Source organism: Panthera pardus, unplaced genomic scaffold, assembly GCF_024362965.1.
Source record: "Panthera pardus isolate Hobbes unplaced genomic scaffold, ASM2436296v1 HiC_scaffold_6, whole genome shotgun sequence".
Classification (NCBI taxonomy): Eukaryota; Metazoa; Chordata; class Mammalia; order Carnivora; family Felidae; genus Panthera; species Panthera pardus.
Window position 1 is genome coordinate 17,727,636 of NW_026526991.1, and position 19,984 is coordinate 17,747,619.

The 19,984-nt window shown below is 41.1% G+C and overlaps 2 protein-coding genes across 3 annotated transcripts in view; both read right to left on the bottom strand.

The window, feature by feature from the left end:
- Positions 1 to 19,984, bottom strand: part of TXNRD1 (thioredoxin reductase 1) — a 71,144-nt gene that overhangs the window by 41,553 nt on the left and 9,607 nt on the right. The window contains exons 1-4 of one of the 2 annotated variants that reach the window (XM_053895957.1): positions 9,648 to 9,944; positions 7,784 to 7,906; positions 5,601 to 5,673; positions 3,232 to 3,351 (exon numbers count right to left, since the gene is read on the bottom strand). In XM_053895957.1, coding sequence (XP_053751932.1) covers positions 3,232 to 3,351; positions 5,601 to 5,673; positions 7,784 to 7,906; positions 9,648 to 9,881 — 550 coding nt within the window. In that variant the 5' untranslated portion in view covers positions 9,882 to 9,944. Of the gene's footprint in view, positions 1 to 3,231; positions 3,352 to 5,600; positions 5,674 to 7,783; positions 7,907 to 9,647; positions 9,945 to 19,984 lie in introns of those variants that run through there. The other variant, XM_019446641.2, reaches the window with a different exon arrangement.
- On the bottom strand, positions 15,995 to 18,696 carry EID3 (EP300 interacting inhibitor of differentiation 3). The gene has a single exon (XM_019446642.2). It carries the CDS (start codon positions 17,395 to 17,397, stop codon positions 16,282 to 16,284), a length of 1,116 nt encoding a protein of 371 aa, XP_019302187.2. The 5' UTR covers positions 17,398 to 18,696; the 3' UTR covers positions 15,995 to 16,281.

Here is a 19,984-nt window from a genome sequence, read left to right on the forward strand (position 1 = left end):
TGAGAAAATTGAAGATAACAGAATAAACAAACCGCTAGGTTTCCATTTACCAAGAGTAAAGGGATTTAAACACAGGGCACAGCTCTCATCAAACACCTTGGGATTGCTGCTGCTAACAAATACAAGAGGAGTAAGGCATTAAAAACAGAAAAGTATGTATTTCTAATGGTAAAACCTGGAAAGGGGGAAGAAACACAAAAGTAACACTGTTAACGTAGCTGAATAAATAATTTCTTTAAAGAGAGACAAATAAAACAACTTTGATCTGGTCCAACTTTTCAAACCCCATGAAATTCAGGGAGCTTATACTGGTTTTAGTGTATAGATCTGGACCATGCTACTAGTGACTCTTTATTACTTCAGTGGCTAAACATTTATTAGTTCTTTATTATGTAACTTAGAAATAAATTCAACATAAATAAGCATAGCCAGTCCTTATTGTTACATGACAGCTACAGAGATATTCTTTTGCTGGAAAGATCCACCAATTCACCAAGTTCTATTTCACCATCCACCTGGTTACTGAATTTATTAGAATGAACTCACTTGGCCCTGTTAACAAAAATCCACATTCAGCGGAGGCTTGTACTTAACTCTTATCTTTTTAAGATTCTAAAGACCCACCCGCTATATATACTTCCTACATTTTTAAATTAAGAATTCTGTTTTAATGACTTCATTTTTCTTAAGAGTTGACAGTTTAAAGCTAACATCAATTAGTACAATATACCAATTTGAGTACTAGACCCCTGTGTGAATGAATAAAAATTGTGTGGCTGAGTCGTATAGCTCCCCGGCACTGTTTTTACCTAGATTTAAGGGACAGATTGCATTCACTACGTAGATGACAGTACATGGAAATTATAAAGCTGCGTCAATCAAAATTTGCTCGGAACAAACTTACTTTTTCCAACAAATTCTAGACTTTTTCAGATTAATATTCCTGTTACATGTCCTCTTTAAGAGGAAACTAACTTCGTTCAAATATACAACTTCCTTTGGTATCTGTAAAGGTTTTCCTACAAACCAGTAACCAAAGAACCAAGTGCTTGCCAAGTGCTTGCCAGGGTCTACTCTAATTTATTGAAACTCTGAACGGAAGAATTAAAAGCAGCAAGTCCAGAGGAAAGGACAGAAACTAATGTCTGCTGAGTGGCAACTATTTTACCACCCTACTGTATCCAATCCTCATCACAGGCAGTAAATGGCAAAGTCACCAGTTGTGCCCAGGTCTACCTACGACAATAACCCACCTTTAACGCTGTCAGGAAGGCTAGGGTGAAGGAAAGAGTACGTGACACCACTTCAATCACATTACCCATCCTACCTCTGGGCTCCCAGGGTACTCGGTCTGTACAGCGATGACGTTAGTGCATGAGTGATTAACAGAATCTGCATGCTAACAGAATTTGTATTATTCATCTGAATTTCCCCAGCACAGACTCACCTGCAAATAGTGGATGCTCGACAATAAGATTATATGACTTTATCAGCAGAATTTCTAAAATTTCTAAAATGTCTATTAAGACGTCTAATAAATTAACTGAAGGGAGACCCTCTTATGAACCAGGTACATTAAAAGCAGGCTCGTCCCCCTTGCCCGTCACGTAACACGCGTTTGTGGGGAACCTGGTGCCAAACCATTCGTAAACGACCTGCTTCTGGGTCCGGGCTTCATACGTAGCAGAGCAGCTCCCTCACTGTGATCTAGCGAACATCAGCCCTCGACACAAGGGTTTGTAAAAAAAATTTTTTTGATTTAAAAAGAAAAACAAAAGTAGGCTTCCCGAAAGGAAAGAGTGTACTAATGGCAGACTCAGTGGGGAGACATTCAGACATGGGAGTAAATAGTAACTTGGGGGGGGGGGGGGGGGCGGGGTAGAGGTGGGAATAGCGGTGGACTACGGCTACATTATGTGTTAGATTCATATTCCATAGGTCAAAGGAATCAGCTCAACTACCCTTTTTGTTGGAAAGAGAAATGGACATGAGGCTGCCTGAGGCCCCAAAGGTCACGGACAGAGAACAGCCTTGTAAGGATCTGGGAAAGAGATATGACCCCAACGTAAGAAAACTTTTAAAGTAACTGATCTTCTAAGATTCCAGACTTGAAAAAAAAAGTGCTGTTGATTTTAAACAGGAAGTAAACACATCAAACAAAGGAAGCATGACTAATTTGAGTAGGAGCAAAATTTTTCAAAGCATGTATTTGTGCCTTGTTTTTTTAATATTTAATAAACTATTAATTAAAACTCAGAAAAAGTTATAGAATAATTTACCCTAGCAAATGTGCCATACCCTGTAGATCTCGAAACTGATATTAGATAAGGTTAGAGTTTCCCTCTTCAAGGACACGGTGACCTATGTCATTAATTAACTATGAAGCTGTGCCAACCTCATTTTATTCTTCTACCAAATAATACAACCTACTTTCTAAAGGCAACAAATTCCTCTTCAAGTCCTCTTGGGTTGCTAGGGTACTCTAAATATTTTATCCAAAGACTAACCAATGCTTTCTCAACAAACAGAGTCCCTCCACCCCAAAAATAGTGCTCATAAACTGATTTCTTTGGACAGAGAAAAACAAAACAACTTCAAAGGAAAGCAAATAAATTTGCACTCCCTTATGAAACTCTATGTAATTATAAGAATTTACTTGAGGGGCATCTGGCTGGCTCAGTTGATAGAACAAATGACTACTGATCTCAAGGTCGTGAGTTCAAGTCCCATGCTGGGTGTAGGAGATTAGTTTAAAACAAAATAGGAATAATACAAAACGTATTTACCTGAAAAAATTCTGGTTTTCTTTTTTTTTTTTTTTTAAAGTCTATTCATTTTTCAGAGACAGAGACAGAGCATAAGCAGGGCAGAGAGAGAGAGACACGGAATCCAAAGCAGGCTCCACGCTCTGAGCTGTCAGCACGGAGCCCGACACAGGGCTCGAACTCACGAACTGCGAGATCATAACCGGAGCCGAAGTCGGACACTTAACCGACTGAGCCACCCAGGCACCCCTGAAAAAATTCTGGTTTTCCATTACAGAAAGACACTCTAAGTACAGTATCCGTTCTGTGCAGCTACGTGACGCAAAGTAATTGCAGTAATTTTATACATAAAAAACATAAACAATAAAAACCACCAGATTATCCTCTAGTCTTGTAAAAATGGATGCTGCGTCCCCAGACCACAGCTCGCACCCCTCAAAAACACAAGCAGCCTCTCCCACCATACCTGTCTCCTCGATCTTCCAACCGTAGTTTCGAGAGTCTTGCACGGCTTGTCCTAACAAAGCTGCTTGGTGCATCAGTTTTTTAGGTATGCAACCCACATTCACGCATGTTCCTCCGAGACCTGCAACAACATCAAGAAATAAGTTTATACCCTGCTTCACGATCCTTGATGGAAAAAGGTCAGTAATCATTATAATGTGCTACGAAAGATCATAATTTATTTGCCCAACGTAGCCCAATACTGTATGCAAATTCATTCCTAAGTTTCAAGGCATTTCTAAGCTCAGAGAGCCTTATGTATCAAACACAGTGAGTGACCTCACCCTCAAACAAAAGAAAAATGAGATTTCCACAATTTCCATACCCTCAAAAATTCAAAATTAACTGACTGCTGATAAAGATGCCAGAAATTGAAATTTTACTTTGCATGCAATCCTATACTTGCCACCAAATCTTTGAACAGAACTGTATGGTAAAGGGGTTATTAAGCTAGCCACAGTTGGACTGCGGTGGGTCTGGAACTACATATAAAATGTGGTGTATGTGAGCATTTTAAGATGGTGGTCTACAGCTTTCATGGATTCTCACAAAAGGATTCATGACCAAAACAAACACAAGCTTTAGCATCTCTGAGACTAAAGAACGTGGCGCTAGACTGTCTCCATTAGAACAAAATATAGGCAGGCAGGGAGGCGGACAAAATGGCGTGAGATTGCAAGATGGCAGCAGACGTCACAGCTCAGAAAACAGAAGCCTTCTGAGGAGAATGCTTCCAGACTGTCACTGTGGAGTGCAACCTCCCCAGGCCAGAGGGGCTATCCCCAGCACAAGAATAGTGCCTGGGGCACCTGGGTGGCACAGGAGGTTAAGCATCCGACTTTGGCTCAGGTCATGATCTCATGGTTCAAGCCCCGTATCGGGCTCTGTGCTAACAATGAGAAGCCTGCTTGCTTGGGATTCTCTCTCCCTCTCTCTCTCTCTCTCTCTCTGTCCCTCCCTCACTCTCTCTCTCTCTCTCTCAAAATAAATGAACTTAAAAAAAAAAAAAATGGGGCACCTGAGTGGCTCAGCTGGTTAAGCATGTGACCTCAGCTCAGGTCATGATCTCACAGTTCGTGGGTTTGAGCCCTGCATCAGGCTCTGAGCTGACAGCCCACAGCCTGGAGCCTGCTTCAAATTCTGTGTCTCCCTCTCTCTGCCCCTCCCTCACTCACGTTCTGTCTCTTTCTGTCTCTCAAAAATGAGTAAACGTTAAAAAAAAAAATTAAAAAAAAAAAAAAAAGAATAGTGTCCAACACAACACCGACACCTAATAAATATCTGTTGAATGGATGAATTAGAAAGTGAGACACTCTCTTATCCAAGAGTTCCTGCTTCTTGCCTCCTAATCAGAGCAGCTAAGTCATCTTGGTAAAATTTATGTATCACATTAATCCCCTTCTCAAAGTCTTCCTACTAGGCTTCGATTAGGTCCAATTCCTCATCTCGGCCTACTGAGACCTGTACAGCCTGACACGTGCCTTCGTCTCTAATCTTACCTCCAGCTCGTATCACCCAGGCTACCACCATGAAGGTCTCCCACCTGCCTCAGGGCCTTTATATGTTCTATTCTGTGACAGAGACCGAGAAAAGTCCCCTGGAAGGTTCTTCCTCAGCTTTTGGCACAGCTGGTTCATTCTTATTCTTTTGGCCTCATTTAAAGGCCACCTCTTCAGAGGCCTTCCTTGATAATCTTCTCAAAGTTAAACTCTTTCCTCTACCCAGTTCCTCTCTATCCCACCATATAATTTTTTTTAGTACCACTCATCATAATTTGTAAAGTTCTTGCTTATCTCTTGTCTCCCCGCTAGCATATAAACTCCACAAGGACAAGAACTTCGCGTCTACCGCACCCACTGCTACATCTCCAATGCCCTGGTTCGTAGTAAGTGTTCAATTAACATCTGTGGAATAAATGAATACAGAACATTGATTCCACAAGATTCGGAAGCAGCACGGGCTCTCCACTGAGATATCTGATTCCAGTTCTTATCGAATGTAGGAACTGGTTTTAAAACAGAAACCCACAGGTAAGTGTTTCAACTTTCAGTCATTAAATCCCTAAGTTTGCCAAATTACTCAAATCTTTAGTTTTAAATCATCATGGCAGCTGTGGAGAAGGTTTTGCATCATCCTGACACTGCCAGAAACTCCAAATTTTCAACATTTAACATTTCCATTTTAACTTAGCACAAGTGAAAGAGGCACATATCTTTTTTGTTGTTTTAATTTAACTTTTAAATTTTCAATTGGGTTTTAGGAGCCATTTAAATATATGCCAGGGAATAACCTGCTCCTACAAATCCACTTCTAAAATACTTCAAAGCTTACCCCATCTAGTTCCATGGGGGGTTGGAGTGACAAAATCCAGGACCAATATCTTCTTGTCATATTTGGCTGCCTCCTAGAAAATAAACGTATTAAAATGAACTCAAAAGGTGACCATGACAGACTAGAAATGGACTGTTAAAAATCCAAGCTATTCTTATTAAGCTACAGTGCCCACAGCATAACCAGTTATTACTGCCTGGAACTTCAGATACTGCACCAAGATGGTTAGTGAGACTCCAAAATAAAAATTAGGCAACTGAGACAGTCACAGGGTAGTTGTAAAGAACATACACAGCACAGTTGTAAAACTGTCTTCCGGACACACTAGTATCCTCTTACATAATTCCATGCAAACAGTAACATATTAAGCAATAATCTGAAGAACCTGGGGTCTTTTCTAAGCAGGCAGAAGGTGAATGGCCAGTAAAAAAGATTTAGGACAGTCTACAACCCTTGATTCAATCTGTATTCTGTAAGTATTTCTGAAAGTATTTTAAGTTCTATCTAATTCAGTATCTAGGCAGAATATTGGAAAAGTTTTTCTTCTAAAATAGTCAGATTTCCTAAAATTTCACATGAAAAGCCAGTAAGAAAGTTGATGGTATCTATGAGCTTTCCAAATAGATTTTAGGGGAGTGATGACAATAGTCAGAAGTTCATTTTGCAGAGTATCCTTTATCTTTTTCAGAGAATAAGTTTTGTGTATTGGCAACTACAACCTCCAAAGGTTATTTGAAAGGATTGAGTCTATGTTTCCTTTAAAACCAACAGAACGAGGGGCGCCTGGGTGGCTCAGTCGGTTAAGTGTCCAATCGCAGTTCTTGAGTTCGAGCCCCACGTCGGGCTCTGTGCTGACAGCTCAGAGCCTGGAGCCTGCTTCGGATTCTGTGTCTCCCTCTCTCTCTCTGTCACTCCTCCACTCATGTTCTATCACGCTCTCTCTCAAAAATAAACATTAAAAAAAATTTTTTTTAATAGAAGAAAAATAAAACTCACCAGAACTAGAGTAAAATACATCCAGTATTATTACTGAATTATTTATAGCTAAGTATGGCTTCATGCCAGATGCTGGCCTGCTCCTCATTTGGGCAGCTTCATTTGAATCTACCCTTACTGACCCACAAGCTACACCTTTTAAACCATGTCATCTTTTATTTAAAAAAAATTTTTTTAATGCTGGTTTATTTTTGAGAGAGAGAAAGACAGCTGTCAGCACAGAGCCTACTTGGGATTCTCTCTCTCCCTCTCTCTCTGCAACCCCCCACCCACATGCACACGCATGCATGCACATGCTCGCTCTCTCTCTCTCTCTCTCTCTCAAAATGAATAAACTTAAAAAAAAATAAAAGTACCTGTTGGAGAAGGATGACAGGCCCAAGGGCCCTTGGCCCCTCACACATGGAAGATGTATCTCAATTTAGGACCAGGAGTCTCATTCCTTAACCTCCCTTATTTATACTTCCTCTCCCCCATGACCCCCAGACCAGAGTTAGTGGGTATTCTCTTAGTTCACTTCTTATACAAAGGAGGCAAACATTTTCAATTTTTTTTAATGTGTATTTTTGAGATCGAGCGTGCGCGAGCGAGCGGGGGAGGGGCAGAAAGAGAGAGGGAGACACAGAATCTGAAGCAGGTTCCAGGCTCTGAGCTGACAACACAGAGCTTGATGCAGGGCTTGAACTCACAGACCTCAAGATCAGACGCTTAACGGACTGAGCCACCCAGGTGCCCCAGGAGGCAAATGTTTTTAATGATTAAGTTTAAGGAATCCAATTGCTCTCCATTTTTCTACTGGGGAGGAGGGCCTGTGAACAGGAAAATCATCAAAGTGAAAAAAACCTAATATTGATATTTATAAAGAGTAAGAAATATATTTATTTAATTTCAAACTGTTTCTATACCACACCTTTATTATCTTTGAAAAGTCAGCCAAATTTAAAATGAATGAAAATATGTCCCAAAATACGGGGCATGGTACTGTCATGTAGAAGTACTTTCATAAAGAAGGTACAGTTCAACCTGGAAAACTGATTTACAAAATAGTCCCTTTGTAAACATGTCCTGCCCGAGTTAAGGTGCAGAATGTCACAAGAGTGGCTCAACCTAATTCCAGTGAGAACCGGCGGACGTCTATCAGGAGCGTGACTCCTACCCATCACCCAGATGACACACAGGAGCCTTGCCTTAGCAGCTGCCAGCCCTCCTGAGCCGCCTCCAACGATGATGAGGTCATAGTCATAGGACTCGGGAAGACCCTCCGAGCCGTTCATTTCCAGTAGCTTTTGAAGTCTGCCCTCCTGATAAGCCTAAAGAAAAGGAAGAGGAAATAAGTTAACTTAAAAGCAGCAATACCTGAAAAGTTTTGTGAGAAAACCTTTCTCTGAAAAAAGCAAAAGGAATATTCAAAGGAAAAATATCGTTTAACTTCTATCACAGCACGCAAGAAGAAAATGTTCAACCCTCTTTTCAAGTGGTGACCAAGAATTTGCTTTTTGTTAGGACTGTCCTAATTCCTTTTCGCATCACAGATAGCTAACTGAAATGTTCATATAGTACTTCTAATGTTAGACCCTGACATTCCAACAAAATCAACTTAGTCCTAAATGAAGTATGATCATCAGTCCTTTTTCCCCAGAATTATTACACTAGGTTTTAAATTTGGTTTTTAAAATATTTGTACTGTATGTTTTTAATAAAACCATCAATAACCATTCAGTAGTCATCTTTATTTTCTGGCCAAAGGTACAAAAATAAGTGGCCTATGTTCTCAGATTAGGATAGCGGCCTGGTAGGGGCACCTGGTTGAGCGTCCGACTTCGGCTCAAGTCACGATCTCACAGTTCTTGAGTTTGAGCCCCACATTGGGCTCACTGCTGTTATCCTGTCAGCACAGAGCCTGTTTCAGATCCTCTGCCCCCCTCCCTCTGCCCCTCTCCCGCTTGTGCTCTCCTAAAAAATAAATATTAGAAAAAAAAAAAAAAAAAAGATAGAGGCCTGGTAAATAGCAACTGAAACAGATTAGCCAAATACTTAAGACTTTTCTACATTGCTCAGGTAAAAGTTCAGAACAAAAGCATTAATTGACATTTACCTACAAGAAAAGTTAAATGGAAAAGTCCCTGCTTTTCCAAGGCATTTTATTTATTTTTTTATGTTTATTTATTTTTGAGGGAGGGAGGGAGGGAGAGAGAGAGAGAGAGATCGCGCCTGCGCACAGTGTGGGAGGGGCAGAGAGAGAGAGAGAGAGAGAGAGAGAGACACAGAATCCGAAGCAGGCTCCAGGCTCTGAGCTGTCAGCACAGAGCCTGATGTGGGGCTTGAACTCATGAGCCGTGAAATCATGACCTGAGTCAGCTGGACGCTTAACTGACTGAGCCACCCAGGAGCCTCCCAAGATACTTCATATAAGGAAAGAAATAAAAAGTGGGGGAGGGTGCGGGAGACAATAAATTAAGCACAACTCTGTAAAACTTTTTTTTAAGAACACATTTTTTTAAATGTATTTTTTTAGCTGTTTTAAGCAATCTCTCCACCCAACATGGGGCGCGAACTCACAACCCTGAGATCGAGAGTTGTATGCTCTACCCACTGAGCCAGCCAGGCACCCCTAAAGCTTACTGCTTTATCTACCTAGGCACGAGGCCTCCTATACTGTATTAGTTTCCATGTACTTGGCACATAACAGACTTTATAATATAAATATTATAGACTTTTAACTTCAAAAGCCATTTCATTTCACTAGGTTTTATATACATGAGTTATATTTCATATTAGCTTGGAACACTGTTTTGGTGATTATTTTTTAAAGCAGGCTTCACTCCCAGAGTGGGGCTTGAACTCATGACCCTGAGATCAAGCCCTGAGCTGAGCTCAAGAGTCGGATGCTTAATCAACAGAGCCAACCAGGTGCCTCCTGTTTTGGTGGTATTTTTAATATTACCTTTTATTAAAACAAACATGTGTGCTAAATGTTATACCAGCAACAAAAAAGTGTTTTTAAAAATGAAGTTTTAATCTCAATAATCGATAAAAGTCCCCCAAACTTACCAGCCCCGACGCCACATTTTTCTCCTGCCTACCATCAGCTGTAGGGGGCGAAGGGCAGAGCTTAGGGTCAGTAGAGCAGGATGCTGGGGACGCGGAAGGGGGCGCACTGGAGGAAGGTGCAGGAAGAGGCATGGCACCGTGGCTGCCCCTTGGCAGGGTGGCAGGTGCACCTGACGGCTCAGAGACTGAAGGGAGAGCACGTGGGTACCAGCAACAATGGGGACAAGACTGCATCAACCTGACCGTCCGTACAAAAGGTCTAACGTGAGAGGCTGGTAAACACAACCAGTATTCATCTACTGACATTTTGGCAGAGGCTCCTCCTTCAGTACAAGGCACTGTGGGGGGAAAAACAATTTGGTAATAATAGCCATTCAGATCACAGGACCGTTATAAGCTTCAGGTAACAAACATTACTCTCTAGTTGGTCTCCAGGAGCACAGGCTGACTTGCTGGCTTAAAAGAATTAATAAATGCAGCTAGATGTCCTTTTGGAAAAATAACGTATTACCATTTTAATCTCAGCCTCAGCTTTATCTGCAAGTACTTGGCACAGTGTCGGAAGACCGTCACTGGCTGTCTAAATGAAAACTACCCATTTCATAACCACCCCCACCATTATCTACTAGAACAAAAGAAAGAAAACGCACTGTCATGCTGAAAAGCCACCAATGTATAATCTGTTCTGTCCTGAAATTCTGGATCACACCTGATTCTTATTCAAGCTTAAAGTCAAATTGTATCAACCAGAATACAGATTTTATGAAGAAAACTAAGTGAGCCTGAACACTTTTGACTCTGTAAGTGTAACAGTAAGACACAGGCAACTAAAGCAGTCCACTGACCCCAAAACTACACATAGTGTTTTAAAATTCCAATCCAACTTAAAACTGAAATTGCTATCCTTAAGGTCTAAGTTAAGTGGTTTGCCACCTAAAATATAAACAAGATAGGCAGTAGAATAAAGCTTCCCCAACGTCAAGGAGGAGCACACAGATGGGTAAAAGAGAAAAGAAAAATGCCCCCCCATTCTCCTCCAATTATGCTTGTTAGAAATAGTGGCCACTGACTATATTAGCTGATAAAGAACAAGAATTCTCAAACTTTTTAGTCTTAGGATCCCTTTACAACCTTAAATTATGTAGGACCCCAAAGAGCTTTGGTTAATGTGAGGTTTATTTATCAATTTTAGTGTACAGAAATTAAAACTAAGAAATGTTAATATTAAAATATTTTAAATTAAAATATTAAATGCCTTAAGCATTACTGTTAAACATACTTGTTAAAAATAATTTTTTAATTAGTGACAGTACAATTCTTTTTAATGCCTGTCTTAATAAAAGACACTCATATCTTTAATGCGTTCAGTCTGTTACAAAGTCACCTGTCTGGTGACTGTCAGATGAGAAAAGCATCTTAGTATTATGGAGATAATTTTGACTTCAAGGCCTTCCTGTTGGGGCCGCAGGAAGTCCCCAGAAGAACTCACTTTGAGAAGCAATACTATAGGACACAGCACCTCACCCCTAGCAGGTGTTTGCCAGACTTACGTACTGGATATTCTTTCACTTTTTCCATCTGCTTCTTAGGAAAAATGCCTATTCCCACCCCTACCCCTAGTGTGCTCCAGACTCACCTCTGAAAAGGCACAACACAGAAAACAATTCAAGTGTCCCAGATTTCTTCAAAATTAGAATGATTTTTACATTCCTCCCCACCAAACATGATTCATATCCACTGAGCAGAGACATGTACTAGTTTTTTCTTACCGTTATACATCAGCTCTGGTGTTGAGATGACCTGGGTTAAAACACTTGCTCTACCACTCTCTAAGCTAGGTGACTTGGGCTCATCACCTAATCCTTAGGGAGTCTGTCTTCTTATTTTGTAAAATGAAATTAACATACCCTTGTACTACACCAAACGGCAGGGTAATGCATATCGGCACAGACGCTGGTAGAAAAATCTCTTTAGGTTACTAATTCTCCCCTTCCCAAAGAAGGAAACCTGCGTGGTCAAAAAGCTCCTGGAGTGTTTAACAGATGTCCCCTGCACTTCCCTGTGCCACACCTCGCCTGAAATGCCCTCTTCCCATCAAATCCTGACACAGTATATAAACAGTAACTAAACACCGATGTTATATTATTTTTATTCAGTACACACAAACACATCACCCTTCCTAAGGCATTCCTTCAGGAGTTGGGGGGCGGGGGGGGGTTCTTTTACCAAAGTCTCCAATACAATATCCGTTTCTTCCATTAAGGTCTTCCTAAATTTCCCAAACAACTTTTTCCTTTTGCTTCTTGCAACTCCATTAACACATATCATAACCTTATACAAGGAAGCAGAGGGAGACTTCACTACAGTAGTAAATGCGAAGACAGACTTAAGAAGCTGCACCGGCAACTCTGAAAATGGGAGGAAGATACTGTAAAGCAAGGATTACAGGTGGCGTCTGAAACTGACAAGAAAACAGATTCTCCCCTCAGAGCCTCAGCAGAACCAGTTCTGCTAACACCTTGATTTTAGCCCAGAGAAACAGATACGAAGACTTTCAACCTCTAGAACTATAATATAATATACGTTTTCTGTTATTTTAAGGCCACTAAAAGCTTGGTAATTTGTTACAGCAGCAATAGGACACTACTACATGCACTAAAATATAAATTCCCTAAGAGACGGTCCATTTCCTGTCCACCACTTTCCCCCCACTGCCTAGACCAGCATCTGGTACAGTGAACACTCAAACAATTGCTGAGTAAGTAACAATTGCCAATTCCAATCACTTGATAATAGATTCCCCAAGACAAAGGCAAAGGCATGAGGAAGTCCTATCTAGATATAAAGTGAATGAACCATGACAGAGATGTCACCACTAAAGTAGGTTACAGCACAGAATATCTGACCCTGAAAGGAGGCCCTAATATGAGGGCTCACTCCTGAGCCAGACACTGTGCGAGGTGCTTTGCATATATTATCCCATTTGTATATATTATCCCATCTAGTCCTCACAATAGCCTTCCAATGTGGTCATCTCATAAACGATAATATAGAAGCCCTTAGAGATGAAGAAAGTCGCCCGATGAATTAAGAATTGAACCCAGGAGTAAATGATTACTAAGTTCTTGCTCTTCTCACTATACCATACCCCGGAACTCAGGTTTCTAAGTACAGCTGACCCTCCAACAACATGGGTTTGAAATGCAGTCTACTTATATGCGGATTTTTCAATAAATAGAGTATTATAAACATATTTCTCTTCCTCTCAGTATTATGATTTTCCTATTTTCTCTAGCTTCCTTTATTGTAGAATATAGTATATAATACATATAACATACAAAATATGTTTTAATTGACTTTATGTTAACAGTAAGGCTTCTGGTCAACAGCTGGCTATTAGTAGTTAAGTTTTGGGAGAATCAAAAGCTACAGTTTCATTTCTGACTGTGCAGGGGGGATGGTGTCCCTGAACCCCTCATTGTTTAAGAGCCAACTGTCCTTGTCACATACATTTTCCAATTTTATCCTTATTGTAAACTTAAGAGTGTTATTCCTATTTAGCAAATCAAAAACCTATGGTTTACACGTTCAATAATTTGCCCAAAGCCTCTAACTAGAATGTTAATTAAGTCAGGATTTGATTCCAGGTGCTTTGATCAGAAAGTGGTTCTGTTACACAATAAAGTTCTAGTTAAAAATTCTTTCTGTAATATTCTCCTAAATTTCAGTTGATTTTATTGAACCTGTGAAATTTAAGCCCCTCTAATTATATTCCTGGGAAACCAGCAGATCTGCAGTTTGCCTCATATCTAATCTCTGTAATTATCTATCGGTCAATTCTTTTTTCCTTCAAGGTAAGCTGTCACTTTAATTTCAAAATGATGCGGCAACTAAGGTGTCACAGTAAAAACAGAAACAAGTGGCCAACATGATTTAGATTTTAAAAGCTGTTAACTTTAGAGAAGGCCCCCAAAATTACCTTCCCCCCAAATCTGTACATTCTCTACTGATGCTTTTAGTCAAGTCTCCAATACTCTGTAAAGACACTGGGCCCTTAACTGAGCAATCCAGTGATGAGTAAAAAAAGTGAGGCAGAATCCTCTTGCTACTAAGAAATTCTTTTCCTCTAATGGCAAATCTCTGGAAAACCCAAGGAACTTGGGTACTAAAGACAGGCTAAAATGAGAATCAGCAAAACCAAATGATACTTCCATGATGCTAAATAAATCAAAGGGTGGCACACCCAGCAAGGTTAGCATTCCTTTATGAAAAAGGGGGAAAGAGGGGCGCCTGGGTGGTCAGTCAGTTAAGCATCCAACTTGAGTTCAGCTCAGGTCATGATCTCGCTATTGAATTCGAGCCCTGCAGTGGGACTCTCAGTGTGCAGGCTGCTTGAGATTCTCACTCTCTTCCTCTCTCTCTCTGCCCCTCCCCTGCACTCCCACGCTCCCTCTCTCTCAAAATAAAAAACTTAAAAAAAAAAAAAAAAAGGAAAGAAGGAAAGAAAGGAAGGAAAAGGGGAAGGAATGGCTACTTTATTTTTTTTTTTTAACGTTTATGTATTTTTAAGAGAGAGAGAAAGAGACAGAGCACAAGTGGGCAAAGGGCAGAGAGAGGGAGACAAAGAATCCGAAGCAGGCTCCAGGCTCTGAACTGTTAGCAACAGAGCCTGATGCAGGGCTCAAACTCACAAACCGTAAGATCATGATCTGAGCTGAAGTCAGACCCTTAAACAACTGAGCCACCCAGGCACCCCAGGAATGGCTACTTTAGAAAACAACTGAACAAGTTTCGTGAGAAATTTCTATTTTGGCAAAAAACCTCAACTACTACTGAAGAATCTGTCCCCGACACACATTAGGATCACTCCTGTCAATCTTGATGCCATTTATTTAGTCTTTGGACTTCCTTTCCCTATTCTACACAAGACTTAGTAGGAAAGTTCATTGTTACTTCTCCCCAAGCCAGATACTTATCCACTTGCCAAATAATGCCTAATGGCAAAGTCCACTACTACTCCAGATTAAGCTCCTATAGGGATGAAAAAAAGCAGCCTAGGGGGCTCCTGGTGGCTCAGTCAGCTAAGCACTTGACTCTTGGCTTTGGCTCAGGTCACGAAGCCTACTTTGCAATTTTGTCTGCCAGTCCCCCGTTCACAGTGTCTCTCAAGTAAGTGAACTTCATTTTTTTCTGTTTACTTATTTTTTTGAGAGAGAGGGCGTGAGTGGGGGAGGGACAGAGAAAGAGGGGGACAAAGGATCTTTAGTGGACTTGGTGCTGACAGCAGCAAGTCAGATGCAGGCCTCCAACTCCCGAAAGGTGAGATCATGACCTAAGCTGAAGTCGGACCCTCAACCGAGCCATCCAGATGCTCCAAATAAATAAACTTAAAAAAAAAAAAAAAACTTATGGGCAACTCAGTCCATAGAGCAAGTGACTCTTGATCTCTAGGTCCTGCATTCAAGCCCCACATACAGCATGGAGAAGGAAGGAAGGAAGGAAGGAAGGAAGTAAGGAAGGAAGGAAGGAAGGAAGGAAGGAAGGGAGAAAGAAAGAGAAAGAAAAGTAGCTTACAAACAGACATGCTCTGCACCTTCAAGATTGTTTTCTTAAAGACCCACATTTTTAGCATAACTTCTAAGATTGTAATTCATAATTGCAAGCAACAAAAAGAAAAAACAAGTCTTTATGGTGAAGTAAAGAACATATGGGCAAGTTAGTCATATATTTCAGCATAAACAGAGATAGTTTCCAGGCATTTAAAGCCCTCATAAGAAACACAAAATTGAACTGGGAATATTCAAGGCTGTTACATAATGAAACCCCACCGATTCTGAAGGCCAATCTGTGTACCAGCAGCAACCACAAAGGGTTTGGAAATTAGAGGCCAGAGAAGAAATTAACCAAGTAGATAAAGACTGTAACTCTTGGCCTCTATTTGGCCTCCATATTCCCCCTGCCGAGAATACCTCTGCTGTCTTTGATTAACCCCTACTTACCTTCAGCACACACTTAAATGATGCCTCACCTATCTACTGTAGAGGTTATTTTGTCCAATCACAGGAGAAACTATTTAGAATATGGATACCCACACATTAATCTTATGGAGTCTTCCTTGCAATGAAGCAAGGAATCTACATTTTTTAAAAATAGTGTTGCATCGCTTATTCACTGACCTATGTATAAAGTCTTTCTTGACTTTTTTTTTTTTTTTAATACCCACTCTTCCCCCAACCTTGTCGGAGCCTCATTCGGGATTCCTTTGGTTCCTTGTAACAAAAGAAGCAATGTAGTATCACAGTGCATCATAAAATTGAGTTTTTGGTAAATTATCAATGCCTTTTAACTTAGGAAATTCAGAACTGACTTTTATTGATAAAGTCTTAATGGGCATTCAAAAAAAAATCTTTCCGTGAACATGCCAATGAATATTTTTTAATAACAGATCATGACAACTTCATAAACTACCAAAAAAAAAAAAAATACATTGCACAGTAAAACAATTTCTGATGTTTTGAAAATACTTTTTCACTTTACATGAAATACACTATGTGCTTCTGCTTGGATCTTACTCTCAATTTTGAGCTACTTTGGAAAAGCCACAAAATACATTCTATACTAAGAACAAAAGTCCCTAGTATGAGTTTGTGATCATAGCCTCTGAAATCTCAAAAGTTGCCACAATATTTTTCCAGTCCTGTAAACTTAAAGATATAACTCCTTGTCTCCTGCCATGAGAACTGGGATCATTTCCCTCACCCACTTGGTTAATATTAATCGGCTCTAATATTGGCAGCCTGTCTTGGTCAAGCCTTATTCTTGCAAAACCATCCCTTATAATGAAAGAAACATAAAATATATTCTCCACAGTACGAGAAAAAGAGTTTGGATCAATCACAAACTCAAAATAGGACACGGGAGTATCAGGATACTTTCGAAAGTAAGTTTGCAACAATCCCAAGATTCTTTCTACTTCTTTTTCTGTTGCTTCTTGATTATTACTCAGGTCCAACTTCCTCAGCTTTGTAGGCATAGCCCCATTTTCTTCCACTTTGTGAGCTTTCTTCTGGTGTTCAAGTCGGGGCTTTGGTGCAGAAGGCTTAGACTTGAATGAACCAAAAATAAAGTGGAATGTTTCAGCTTGCACTATCCAGGATGTTGCTTCCTTCTGTACTGTCTCCCAGAAGGAAAGAGCTATATTATCATCACAGCCACTCAATTCATCACGTTCATCATCCTCCATCCAGTTTAGGCCCACAAATATAAACAGAAAGTCACAGAACGCTACTTGATTAAAAAAGCTCATATCACAGTTCAGTTGCTTTGCTTTCTCTTTACCCAAATCAGAAGCCAAAACAAGAAACTGGGCATCGAGTGCCGCTTCTCTGGTTCGGCTCACTCCATCAAACAGGACATTGGCTTCTTCAAGGGCCTCGGTTAACGTGTCGCTCGCCGTGTTCACTATGTCATCACGGTTCTGCTGGACACTATAGATGAGCTGTCGGTACTGCCTGCGGATTTTCCGGCATTTCTCCTCGTCATCCGCAAGCCCTAGGAGGTATGGGTCTATGTCGGCCTCCCGGCAGCTGAGGTCGTCAAGGCAGCCATCAGCCCCCACCACCACTTCCACCTTCATCGGTTCTTCCTCGTCCTCCACCCGCTTCACAGAGAACGCACTACCAGCGATGGTCCCCGCTGGCTCCTCTCCTTTCTCTACGCCTCCCCTCAAGGAGCCTTTTTCATCAGACATTCCGGTGACCGGCGCGCTCAGCTGACGCTCAGCTAACAGCACTCGCTACGTTTCCGACCATGGCGGAAATTGAAGGGGGTCCGTAGGAGAAGACGTCGCCCATGCGCACTGGCGGGGTCCCGAGGCCCCGCCCCCAGCTGGCTGCGGTTCCCGGCGGCCCAGGCCTGCGGAGCCCAGACGCACCGGCGTTAGCAACCGGCTCCCTGCAGCACAGCACAGAACGTGCGCAATAATGGGGCCCCTATCCACACTACGATAATACCCGCTCAACAGATAGCTATTATTTTAGCAATTACTGACAGTGTCCTCTGGCTTTCAAAGAAATACCTAGAGAATCATAGCAAAAAGGGGGAGGGGAGGGCCAAAGCTCCTGCACTTTAAAACATTTGCCGTCACGTTGCAGTTAGGTCAGCCTATGTTTTTCGTTCTTCTCTGATTAAAAGGCAGGGTCCTTGGGGTTTTGGTTTTTTGAGAACTGAATCTGGCTGCGTTGTAAACTGCCCATAAAGCCAAGCATTGTGAGTTGCTGAACCTCCACTACAAATAGGCCGAACCCTCAGAGTTCACTTGCAAAGTGGCTGTTTGCATTAATTACCTTCGCGGGCCCTCAAAAGCCAGACCCCCTCCAAACTAGGGCAGAGGCAGTTGCGAGGCAAGAGAGCCTCGGCTAGCGCATGAGCTAAAGTGGTGGCAGGTCAGGCATTACTCAAGTGACCTTTGGTTCTCCACCACCCAAGGGTGGAAGAATAAAGTGGGTGCAGTCTCCGCAAAAGAGAGGTTTCTTTGAAAGTTTGCCAAAAGCTAAAGACCACAGACTGAATGGAGAGTAAATCTGAACCCTAAAAGGTAAGCAAAGCTATGAAGATTTTAAACACAATCTGTTGCAAGAAAAAGGAAGCGAATGATGTACATCGAGTGACTACATTGGAAAATTCACCGGGAATCCCCGCACAGTTGGGGGAAAGGGCTTACTTAGCTCATCAGTCTCACAAGCAGCAAAGCAGATGTAACAATAAGGAATACATTTTGTTTTCAAAGAGAACAAAAAAGTGCACTCTCAACCCAGATCAAAAGCTTTTCACTTCAACAGGTGCCATTTTAATTGGGGGTGCGGGGAGACAAACACCACTGCACCTGTCAATTCTGGTTTCAAGGCACCAAGAGGTAGTAAATTAGCCCTACCTTCCTTCCCATGCGTCTAGACTGGGTCATTTTTCCTGTGTTTACCAGAAAGTTTCTTGCAAATGCGTGAACAGTAAAACCTAGTATTAAGTTTCTCTAAACTATTTACATTACTCTTCATCCCCCATTATTTAAGTGTAGGTAATTCAGGGGGAAAAAGGTGCATTTTTCAAAAGCACCAGGCATTATAGTTACTCATGCATATATATTATCCTGCTCTATTAGACTGAACTTCTCTAAAGCAAGAATCTGATTTTAAATCTTCCAAGCAAAGCTGTGTTCACCTGGATACACTGGAATATGCATGTTTGAGTGTATAAATGAATGTAGATGAAAACTTTGTTCCAGCCCCTACTGCAAGTTATTTGGCAGCAAAATATTAATTTCACAGATCAGTGGGAAAACACAGATCCAACACACTGAAAAGAAAACTTGACTGCTTTTCAGAAAGTCAGGTTTAAGTCTTCTCTGAAATACAGTAAAAGCAAGAGAAAAACAAAGGTGGGCCCCAGTTTCATCAAAGGGCCATATTTTCTTCCCCAAGTTTGGCCAACTACAAACTATTTAAATCTGTTCTAAATCTTAGATGAAAACATATAATTAATCCCAAGTTCCAAATACAAAAATGTTTCCTTTTACAGTTAACCATATTCTTGGGAGCTTCTGTGAAAGCCAGTGAAATCCAGTGAAAGCAATTTATAAAAGAACTCCAAAACATAAGCCAACCTTCCCACCCCAAGGTGCCTCTTCTCCCGTCTCAGAGAAGGGAAAACAGGCTGACACCAATGTGCTCCATACACAGCCTTTCATCTAAGAATTCCGAAACGGTTTAGAAAAATAATTCTCCCAACCTACTTCTAAAGCATTATTAATACTATTTACAGGGATTTCTCAGGAGATAACAGCCCACACAACTCGCCCAGAGCAACAGAACGCATCAAGACAAGCATCGTATTATTAAGTAGTGATTTCCAGTGCTGAATTCTGCGCTGGATCCCTGTCCTTAAGAACCTTGGGAACCTGTAACTCAGATCATCCTCAGAAAGCCATACTCGTGGGGCACCTGGCTGGCTCGCTCGGGAGAGCATGTGACTCTTCATCTCGGGGTCGTGAGTTCCAGCCCCACATTGGGTGTAGAGATGACTTACATGAATAAATGAATAAACTAAAAAAAAAAAAAGTCATACTTGCATTATATTTTGCCTTTTTAACTCTGCCTTTAGAGCACAAGTTTTGAATGTCGCTACAGAGCAAAAATCTCAAGTGTAACAATTTTCCTTAATCTTTTAAAGAATGGGATTTCTACACTTGCGAATCCTGCAATCACTAAATAGCGATTTTCTACCCTAAGGTCCAATTACTCGTAATAAGTATATAAACGCAGCTTAAAAAGAAGAACGCAACG

Bases quoted from the DNA above. Each gene is read 5' to 3' on its own strand.
- EID3 (XM_019446642.2), bottom strand. From the start codon at position 17,397: ATGTCTGATGAAAAAGGCTCCTTGAGGGGAGGCGTAGAGAAAGGAGAG.